Raw genomic sequence first — 10,687 nt, 5'->3', positions numbered from 1 at the left:
TGAAACCTCTCCCAGAGTGACCTCATGGGAGCTGGAGTGGCTTTTGGAGGCAGTGCCAATGCCCCATCGTTGTGTTTAGAGTCTGAGGAGGCTCTTAGCTGCCTCCCAGGGATGGATGAGACAACTGGGGGAAGCTGGAGAGGAGGAGATGCCTCTGAGCCTTGTGTAGCAGATGGGAAGTGAGAAGGGTGTCTGAGCTGGGGGGGCTGCAGCCAACTGCTCTGAGCGCTGTAATTTGGTGGGTCTGTTCCTCTTCTTCCAATTCCAGCTAAAATTACCTGGAGTGACTGCAGGACAAGCTCTTTCTTCCCCACGGAGTGTGCAGCCTGGGGTTTCTGGCTGAGCTTTCATTCTTCTGTGCTCTGGCTGTGCTGTGACAGAGATCTTGGCACGTGCAATGGGCAGGGGTTTTCTTCCCTCTTCTGGCTCCAGCTCCCTCTTTGACAGAGACCTCTCTTTCACATTAGGAGATGTAGGCCCCCTGACCTGGGCCTGGATGAGTCTTACAAGGTGCCTCTCCCTGCGGATTTGAAGCTCCCCTCGGAGAGCCTTTCCCCCTGGAGAGGAGGGGAGACCGAAGGGCTACGGCGCCTGGAGCAACACTTGATTGACCAGGTCTGCCTTGATTTGACATGGGTGATGATGGTGGTTCTAGATGGGCTGAAGTTAGTGTCCACCTTGCTCTTTTATGTGTGGTTGCATCTGGACCTCAAGAAACCGCTCAGCTGTTCCAGCTCTGGCTGAGTTTTGCCCCGCTGGGGCTGAGCTCTTGGCAGCCAAGCCTGCCTTGGTGCTGGCTGCTTTTAAGCAGATCCTTTACCCACTCTCAATTTTGTAAAGTCAAAAAGATCTTCAGTGAGGTGCTGTTGGATCAAGAAGGCTGTTCCCCATGTTACAAAATCACCCAGCTCTCTGGGATGAGCAGAGCACCCATGGGTGAGATGTGACCTTGACACTGGGCTTGGAGGAGCTCTGTATTTGGACATCTTGGAGGAAGATGGCAACCTGGTCTCAAGATTTTGTTGTCTTTGAGGGTGGCATCTGTGGGAGGATGAGTGGTGGGAGCATCTTCCAGACACGCCATTGAACAAGCCTCAGTGATGATGCAGAAACCAATTGCCAAGAGTTTTTTCCCTGTTTCATTGGCTGGACACGTATTGCCCTGTACTGCCTGAACCTGGATTTCTGGTTTTATTTTAGGGCTGGGTGACAAGTTTTACTAAACCGAGAACGATCCCAAAATCGCTGCTTCCAAGCACCACGGGCCTGAGCCCCTATTTCAGCGTGGGCTGTCTGTCAGTCCGAACCTTTTTTTATAGGTTGTCCAACATTTATGCTCAGGTAAGAAAATAATTGCTCATAGTTAAGCAAATCCAGCACTCTCATGACTGGTGTGTGAAGGGAGAACTTATAGCAGCCTCACAGTACCTGAAAGGGCTACAAGAGATCTGGGAAGGGACTTTTCATAAGGGCAGTTAGTGACAAAACAAGGGGAAATGGGTTTAAGCTGAAAGAGGGAAGGTTTGGCTTAGATATTAGGAAGAAGTTCTTCACTGTGAGGGTGGTCAGATACTGGAACAGGTTGGCCAGAGAAGCTGTGGCTGCTCCTCCCTGGAAGTGTTCTCAGCCAGGTTGGATGAGGCTTTGAGCAACCTGGTCTAGTGGAAGGTGTCCCTGCTGCTGGCAGGGGGGTTGGAACTGGATGAGCTTTAAGGTCCCTTCCAACCCAAACCATTCTATGATTCTATGACACTGGGATCATCTTGGCAGAGACTTGGTACATCAAAAAATGTTACTTTGCTAATGTCTTCTCCCAGTGTCCTATGAAATCTGTGCCTGACTTTGTATGTTGTGTGAATATACACAGCTTTACCCAATTAAGTTTTAGAAATATGATAAATAGGGAGCAATGAGACCTGGAAGCAGCAGGAAAGCCCAAGGAAAACCCTCCTAAAATCCAAGGAGTTCAAGATATCTGCCTGATGTTTAGGTGAAGTTTTTTGATCAGTTTAGCGTGTTCATCGAATCATGGAATGGTTTGGGTTGGAAGGGACCTTCAAGCTCATCCAGTCCCAACCCCCCTGCCAGCAGCAGGGACACCTTCCACTAGACCAGGTTGCTCAAAGCCTCATCCAACCTGGCCTTCAACACTTTTTATTCAAGCAGTTTTGGTTTTAGAAAGCATCTGTTCTCATCTTTAGGCAAGTTTGAACTATAGCATGAGCCAAAACCAACTTCTGAAAATTCGTTTGATTCTTAAAAAAAAATATGGTTGAAAACAACCTAAGAAAACCAAGGTTTCCCTGAACCTCCTTCTGAAGAGTATCTCTAGAGACATGGCTGAGACATCTAAAATCAGCTAGCCCAGCATTTTGATTGATCACAAACTAAGAGACTGGAAACCACCCAAACTGCCTATTGCTCCAGAAGCAGTAAGGGAAGATGGTGAGATTCATGTGTACTACTTCAAGGAGCATTTGAAGTTAATGTTCATTTTATTAACATTTCTTCTGAAGTTGAAGCAGAACCTCCTGTGTTCCAGCTCACACCCATTGCCCCTTGTCCTACCATTGGGCATCACTGAGAAGAGCCTGGCTCCATCCTCCTGACATTCACCCTTTACATATTTATAAACATTAATGAGGTCACCCCTCAGTCTCCTCTTCTCCAAGCTAAAGAGCCCCAGCTCCCTCAGCCTTTCCTCAGCAGGGAGATGCTAATTTTATTAACATTAATATGTTGGAACTGGATGCTAATTTTTTTAACATTAATGTGTTAATAAAAGCAGGTCTGGTTTAAGAAATAGCAAGTGTGGCAGCATTTTGGAAGGCAGAGGAGGTAACACTGAGGTCTAACAGAGCTCAGCTTTGCTTTTGGGCATACAGCATTGCTTCAGATCTTTGGTGGTAAAGTGCCATGAAGCCAGTAGTGTAGTTAGGTGATTCTTTATTTTATTGGCCTGACAGTCACAAAATGAGTGAGACTGCAGTGGTATGTATGAACTGAAGCTTTCACCTCACATGTCTTTTGCAGGCCAAGCATCACTCTCTGCCCCCGGTGTCGCTCCAAGGGCAGCTTCTGTGGAGGGAATTCTTCTATACGGTGGCATCAGCAACACCAAACTTCACCAAAATGGCTGGGAACCCCATCTGCCTTCAGATCCGTTGGTACGAGGATGCGGAGAGGCTCCACAAATGGAAAACGGTAACGGGAGGTGTTGCCACAGCTGCTGCCTTTCAGTTTAGAGGTTTTTTTCTGCCCTGGTGAGGCCACAGCTGGAATATTGTGTCCAGTTCTGGGCCCCACAGTTCAGGAAGGACAGGGAACTGGTGGAGAGAGTCCAGCACAGAGCCACCAAGATGATGAAGGGAGTGGAGCATCTCCCTGCTGAGGAAAGGCTGAGGGAGCTGGGGCTCTTTAGCTTGGAGAAGAGGAGACTGAGGGGTGACCTCATTAATGTTTATCAATATGTTCAGGGTGAATGTCAGGAGGATGGAGCCAGGCTCTTCTCAGTGATGCCCAATGGTAGGACAAGGGGCAATGGGTGTGAGCTGGAACACAGGAGGTTCTGCTTCAACTTGAGAAGAAACTTCTTTCCAGTGAGGGTGCCAGAGCCCTGGGACAGGCTGCCCAGGGAGGGTGTGGAGTCTCCTTCTCTGGAGACATTCAAGACCCGCCTGGACGCCTTCCTGTGTGATCTCATTGAGGTTCCTGCTCTGGCAGGGGGGTTGGACTGGATGATCTTTTGAGGTCCCTTCCAATCCCTGACGTGATTCTGTGATTTTTCTCTTGCCCTGGGATTGTTCCCTGCTGGCTGTATGAGATGAGCTTACAGCCATGTGTAGGACAGAAGTGTCATGAAGCTTCATGCAGGAGGGATGATGTTTGTTTTCTGCTGCAGGCACAGACGGGGTTCCCGTGGATCGACGCGATTATGACCCAGCTGCGCCAGGAGGGCTGGATCCATCACCTTGCTCGACACGCTGTCGCCTGCTTCCTGACGCGGGGGGACCTTTGGATCAGTTGGGAAGAGGGCATGAAGGTTGACTTCTGGTTTGGGGGTTTTCTCTGTTCTGGCTGCCCTTGAGAAATACCTGCAAAAACCCTGAGCCTGGCAGCAGCAGGGGGTACTGCAGAGCAGGGCTTCGATACTGAGCCTGGCTGGAAACCTCTTGGTTTATGAAATCTCATGGTCTCTGGCTCGAGACTGAGCCCTGCTGTGCTGGCTGCAGCGGGGAGAGGTCGTTCCCATCCCCAAGGGCTGATGATTTTGGATGATGAGGATGTTGGTGACCTGCTCAGTCTGCAGCAGGTCTCAAAGCCAGACCTTTGGTTTGCTCTATCACTGGGTCCTGCTCTAGCTTCCTTCTGGCAAACTGTCTTGCTGGAGAACCTTCCCTCTGTGCCCTGCGCCCAGACCAGCACAGTGCCAACCTCCACCATCCATCTCCCACCCTGCTTGGTTTGTTGGGGGGGTTTTTTGCCACAAAGGCAGCCATTTCAGGGGTGTTTCTCTCTTTCTCTTCCCATCCCCGAAGCGCAGGTGTTTGAAGAGCTGCTTTTAGATGCTGACTACAGCATCAATGCAGGGAACTGGATGTGGCTGTCGGCCAGCGCGTTCTTCCACCAGTACACACGGATCTTCTGCCCCGTCCGCTTTGGGAAGCGCACGGACCCCGAGGGACAGTACATTCGGTAGGGTGAGACACAGCGTGGCACCCTCTGCTCCCTCAGTGCTTCCCTGGCTCCTCTTACAGCAGCAGCTCTGAACTTGGTCTGTTTGAAACACAAATTCCTGTGAAACAGGGGTCACAGCAATGATTTTATTGAATGATTAAGGAAACTGTGGCACAGAGAAGCAAAGAGACAGACTCCTGGTTGCACAGGTGATGGATGAGCTGGGCATTGTGTTGGTTTGTGAGCACTTGTGGGCTCCAGCACCGTGTTGGATCACCAGGTTGACTCCTCTTTCTAAAGGACTTGAATAAAACTTCCCCCAGCTCCCTCCGCTCCAGTCAGTGCTGTGTCTCTTGGTTTTGTTGGCAGTCTAATTAATTTCAGACACTTTAAGTTTTGTTTCGCTCTCTGAGTGAGTCCTCTTTGCTTCCAAGTCTCAGTTTCCTTATCTCTAGAAAAGAGGCTGATGGGCTTTGTCCTAATTAGTGGGTGATTTTACAGCTGACTGCACCAGGAGCAGGTTGTGCTGATGTCTGAGCCAACAACTCCATTTCCCCACATCTCCTCTTCCTCTCCAGCTTTGTGTCTTGTCAAGGGGAAGCCCATGCTGACATACCTGACAGAGTGGGGCAGAACATGACTTTTCTGTTCTGGAAGAATTCTTTAGATTTTTAAAATGTGTTTGTTTTTGAAATTTATTAAAGTTTAGGGTGAAATATCAGTGAAAATGTTAAAAACCAAAATATTTTGAGTGAAGGGAAAACTGAAGGAATATTTAAATCAACCCATTTATTTTTTTGCTGGAAAGTTAACTTTTGGAAGCTATCACCCTGTGGAGGGTTTCAGAACATAAAAACAGTTCTTTTGTGCCAAATGCATCTGAACTTTCCCATGGATTGTAGTATCAATACGATCATCAAGAATTAATATGGCCTAGGTTGGCTTACACTTCTCTTAAATGTGTGAGTATTTATCTGCAGGATTATAAAACCCCACATTATTCCTGTGTTGTAGGAAATACTTACCTGTACTGAAGAACTTTCCCTCCAAGTACATCTACGAGCCCTGGACAGCATCTGAAGAGGAGCAGAAGCAAGCAGGGTGTATCATAGGTAATTCAGATACTTTGATAAGGATTTTGCTGCTGCTAACTGTCCAAAATAATTCCCTGTGTGAGATGGAAGCATTACACTTCTGACACAAGTCATGGATTTATCTTCTGACAATGGATTAATCCACCAGTCTACCTTCTGTCAATTCTCCTTTATGTTTTTTTTACTGGAGTCTAATTTCAAAGTACATATTGTTGCCTCAACTTCATGTCCTAAAACTATTGGATCACTATAGTTATTGCCTTGGCATTTATCTGTCTCGGATGCTTGGCTGTCTTTAAATAGTATCTGAACATCTTGTGCTTTTACGCTTGCTCTCATGCATCTTTGAAGTCTCTTTCAAGCTTATGTCTAAATGGGAGCTCTTAGGCTTTGATGGAGAGAAATAGGCACTTCTGCAGAGTGGCTCCCGTGGTCCATCTTAGATGCCTTTTATTTTAAGAAAAGCTGCAAGCATTTGCCCTGGTGCAAATCATAGAATCACAGAATCATGGAATGGTTTGGGTTGGAAGGGACCTTAAAGCTCATCCAGTCCCAACCCCCGTGCCAGCAGCAGGGACACCTTCCACTAGACCAGGTTGCTCAAAGCCTCATCCAACCTGGCCGAGAACACTTCCAGGGAGGAGCAGCCACAGCTTCTCTGGCCAACCTGGGACACTGTCTCACCACCCTCACAGTGAAGAACTTCTTCCTAATATCTCATCTAAACCTCCCCTCTTTCAGCTTAAACCCATTTTCCCTTGTTTTGTCATTAACTGCCCTTATGAAAAGTCCCTCCCCAGCTTTCTTGTAGCCCCTTCAGGTACTGGGAGGCCACTAGAAGGTCTCCCCGGAGCCTTCTCTTCTCCAGGCTGAACAGCCCCAACTCTCTCAGCCTGTCATCCAGTGAAACATCTTTGATTTAGTTCTGTAAAAGCTGTTGTCTCCATGTTGTGCCAGGTCAAGATTACCCCTTCCCAATGGTGAACCACAAGGAAGCCAGCGATCACAACCTGCAGCTGATGAAACAGGTCAGAGAGGAGCAGTACAGAACAGCCCAGCTCACGAGAGGTAAGAGGTGCTGCAGCACATCATATTCAGCATACTGCAGAGCAGAGGCTGTCACCAGGAACTGATGGCTTTGGGGGTTGGTTTTGTGTTGATTTCCAGAACTCCTTTCCTCTTGGTTGCCAACACCATGTGCTGTTCTTCTGGTTACTGGGGAAGGGTCTGGAGCACAAGTGTGCTGAGTTCCCTTGTGGCTGAGGGAACTGGGGGTGTTGAGCCTGGAGAAAAGGAGGCTGAGGGGAGACCTTGTGGCTCTGTGCAAGTCCCTTGGAGGAGGGTGGAGAGAGGTGGGGGTGGGTCTGTTCAACCAAGGCCCAAGGGACAGGACAAGAGGAAATGGGCTCCAGTTGTGCCCAGGGCAGTTGAGATGGGATGTGAGGAAGATTTTCTTCACCGCAAGGGCCGTCAAGCACTGGAACAGGCTGCCCAGGGAGGTGATGGAGTCACCATCCCTGATGGGATTTAAAAGACAGGTAGACGAGGTGCTGAGGGACATGGTTTGGAGGTGGAATTGGCAGTGTTGGGTTTAAGATTGGACTCAATCTTAAAGATCTTTTCCAACCACTATGATTCTATGTTAAAATGGTGTCCCAAGAGGGAAAACCAGAGGTTGAGGTGTGTCCCTTACCTTCTGGCTGCCTTTGCAGGGTGGGAACTTGTTTGTGCTTGCTAGAGGAATGCCTTCCCAAAAGCAGATCTTCTCTACTTTCCATAGGTCTGCACAGAGTCCAGGTTTGCCAGGTGTATCTCTGTCCCCAGGTTTGCCAGGTGTATGTCTGTCCCCAGGTTTGCCAGGTGTATGTCTGTCCCCAGGTTTGCCAGGTGTATCTCTGTCCCCAGGTTTGCCAGGTGAATCTCTGTGGTGGTTTCAACGTTTTTCTCGTAACAAATCCCAGGCTGAAACCAAAACTCATCGCTGTTCTAGCTACTAAAAAGAAACCTGGCTCTGTCTCAACTGAAAACCAGGACAATATCCAAGGTGCAGAAGTCTCTGCAGCCCTGCCCACACCTCTTGTGAGCCAGAGCACTGTTGTTTCTCTTTTCTGCCGTGATCTGCCCTGCCCCATAGCAGGAATTATTTGAGATTCTCACTGGCCACTAGTGAGCAAAAAGCCCCTGAGAGCTGAGTTGCTCTGAGAAGTTTATCTTTTCCCCTTGTTCTCTAAATAAGATAAGAACATTGTGGTGGTTTAACTTTGGCTGAACGCCAGGTGCCCACCAAGCCACTCTGTCACCCCCCTTCCTCAGCAGGATGGGGAGGGGACAAAATAGGATGGGAAAAAAAAAATAAAAGAACTCGTGGGTTGAGATAAACCCAGTTTAATAGAAACACAAAGCAAAGCTGTGTGCATGGAAGCAAAAGAACCAAAGATTTATTTTGTACTTCCCATCAGCAGACCATGTCTGGCCACTTCCTGGGAAGCAGGGCTTCGGTACACGTAGTGGTTGTTCCAGAGGACAAATGTTGTAAATAACAAATGCCCCCCCTCCCCCCTCCATTCTCCTTGATTTTATTTCTGAGCAGACATCATATGGATGGAATCTCCCTTTGGAGATTGGGTCAGCTGTCCTGGCTGTGTCCCCTCCCAAGATTTTCCCCACCACCAGCCTATTGAGGGTGGGAATGTTGGAATCATAGAATAGATTGGGTTGGAAAAGACCTCCAAGATCATCAAGTCCAACCCCTGATCCAACTCCAATTACTATATCATGGCACTAAGGGCCACGTCCAATCTCTTTTTAAAAACCTCCAGAGATGGTGAATCCACCACCTCTCTGGGTAGGCCGTTCCAGTGCCTGATTACCCTCTCTGTAAAGAATTTCTTCCTAACATCTAACCTAAATCTCCCCTGGCAGAGCTTGAGCCCATGCCCCCTTGTCCTATTGTTGGCTGCCTGGGAGAAGAGACCAACCCCCACCTGGCTATAACCTCCCTTCAGGTAGTTGAAGAGAGTGATGAGGTCACCTCTAAGCCTTCTCTTCTCCAGACTAAACAACCCCAGCTCCCTCAGCCTCTCCTCATAGGACTTGTGCTCAAGTCCCTTCACCAGCCTCGTTGCTCTTCTCTGGACCCGGAGTTGGAGTGCCAGCTCTGATGCTGTGGGAGCACTGCTCAGCAGTAACTGAAACACTGGTGTGTTATCAACACCTTTCTAGCTGCTAATACAAAGCACAGCACTCTGAGGGCTGCTGTGGGGAAAATTAACTCCATCTCAGCCCCACCCAATACAAACCTGCATAACAAACTGGTAGTTATCAGGTGAGGCTGGAACACGCCACCTTTGGGAGAGCCTGCCTCAATTGCTGTGGTCAGATGGAATTAACTGTTCCCAATCCTGTGCATACTAATGTATCCAGGAGGTGGCACATTGGTACCTTCCAGATAGAACCAATGTCTGCTGACAGTTCTTCCACAAACCTTGTGGTATAGGGGAGTAAATGCTGTGGAGATATGGAAAGCCAAAGAGTTGTTCTTGTTGCCTGTAAATAGAAGAATTTTCTGGCATGTTTTGTAACATCACCTGCTACTGTCACAAAATCCCAGAATCCCAGAATGGCCTGGATTGGAAAAGCCCTTTAAGATCATGGAGTCCAACCATGAACCCAACACTGACAAGTCCCCGACTAACCCATGTCCCTCAGCACTGTGTCTACACAACTCTTCCATCCCTCCAGGGATGGGGACTCCACCACTGCCCTGGGCAACCCCTTCCAATGCCTCAGAACCCTTTCAGCAAAGACTGTCATTGTGGGCTGCTGCACAGAGAAGGACTTGCAATCTTTAATTCTTCTTTCCTCCTTGCTGTAGATGATACAGATGACCCAATGGAGTTGAAGGTGAAGCGTGACCACTCTGAAGAAAGTGTATCAAAAGGAAAAGTGGCCAAGATGACAGAACAAACTGAGATCCCACCAGGGATTACCTGTTGGGAACCAAAAAATGGCAAAAGGGGGAAAGCAGAGGGCAGCTGAACTGGACAAACTGTCCTCACTACTTTGCCCTGCAGATGATGCCTCTTGTTTGTGAACTGACCTCCACGAAAAGTGTTCTATCTCAAATATATTTGTTAGTGCAGTGATTTGACTGAAATTGTCTCTCTGTGAGTGACTTATGAGCCGTTGTTGCAGCTGTTGGGTAAGTTCAGGAGGTGATGACTAGTTTTGACAGGACATGATGCTGTAGTAGTGTTCAATCCACCTGCTGTTCATGCATCTGGTTAAATAGTTTCAGTGATAAATACTAATCTTTCCACCATGCCAGATAGATGTCATAGAATCACAGAATGGTTTGGGTTGGGAGGGACCTTAAAGCTCATCCAGTCCCACCCCCCCTGCCAGCAGCAGGGACATATTCCACTAGACCAGGTTGCTCAAAGCCTCATCCAACCTGGCCTTCAACACTGCCAGGGAGGAGGCATTCAGTTGAAGAATAGATGCACGTTAGTGTGATCACACATTAGTGTTAGAAGCGTGATTTGCCCGTCTTGTAGAGACAGAGGTTTCGGGATTTGCAGATGTGGGTTTTTAAATTCATGGTTTCTGCTTGCAGCCCCCAGTTTGGGGAGCTACAGCAGAACCCAGCCCGTTCTCAGGTTGTGAGAAGTTCTTGTGACTTAAATGGGAATTCTTACACATTTTAAAGGTAACGTTGCAAAATATCTCACTGCATGAGGGCTGATGTACAAGTTTCTTCACCGTAACTCTCCTTCTTGGCTAATTCCTCTAGAACTGTATGGTAGATACGATTTCTATCATGTACCACACGTCTAAAATTACCCTTCCATTGAAATGTCTTGTTGTGAAGTTTCACAAGGCTGGATTAGTCAATTATCTTTGTGCTGGGTGGGGTT

The 10,687-nt window shown here is 48.1% G+C and overlaps 1 protein-coding gene across 1 annotated transcript in view; it reads left to right on the top strand.

The window, feature by feature from the left end:
- The window catches only part of LOC104522095 (cryptochrome-1), a 12,703-nt gene extending 2,894 nt beyond the window's left edge, over window positions 1-9,809 (top strand). Inside the window, exons 3-10 of the mRNA XM_010164289.2 lie at window positions 468-615; window positions 1,201-1,341; window positions 3,034-3,204; window positions 3,902-4,042; window positions 4,544-4,695; window positions 5,692-5,789; window positions 6,729-6,839; window positions 9,646-9,809. Of these exons, the coding sequence (XP_010162591.1) occupies window positions 468-615; window positions 1,201-1,341; window positions 3,034-3,204; window positions 3,902-4,042; window positions 4,544-4,695; window positions 5,692-5,789; window positions 6,729-6,839; window positions 9,646-9,809 (1,126 nt within the window). The remainder of the gene's footprint in view (window positions 1-467; window positions 616-1,200; window positions 1,342-3,033; window positions 3,205-3,901; window positions 4,043-4,543; window positions 4,696-5,691; window positions 5,790-6,728; window positions 6,840-9,645) is intronic.
- Window positions 9,810-10,687: the final 878 nt, after the last annotated feature.

The sequence above is a fragment of the Antrostomus carolinensis genome, unplaced genomic scaffold (genome assembly GCF_000700745.2).
Source record: "Antrostomus carolinensis isolate BGI_N321 unplaced genomic scaffold, ASM70074v2 scaffold28013, whole genome shotgun sequence".
NCBI lineage: Eukaryota > Metazoa > Chordata > Aves > Caprimulgiformes > Caprimulgidae > Antrostomus > Antrostomus carolinensis.
This window is presented reverse-complemented; position numbering and strand designations above follow the sequence as displayed.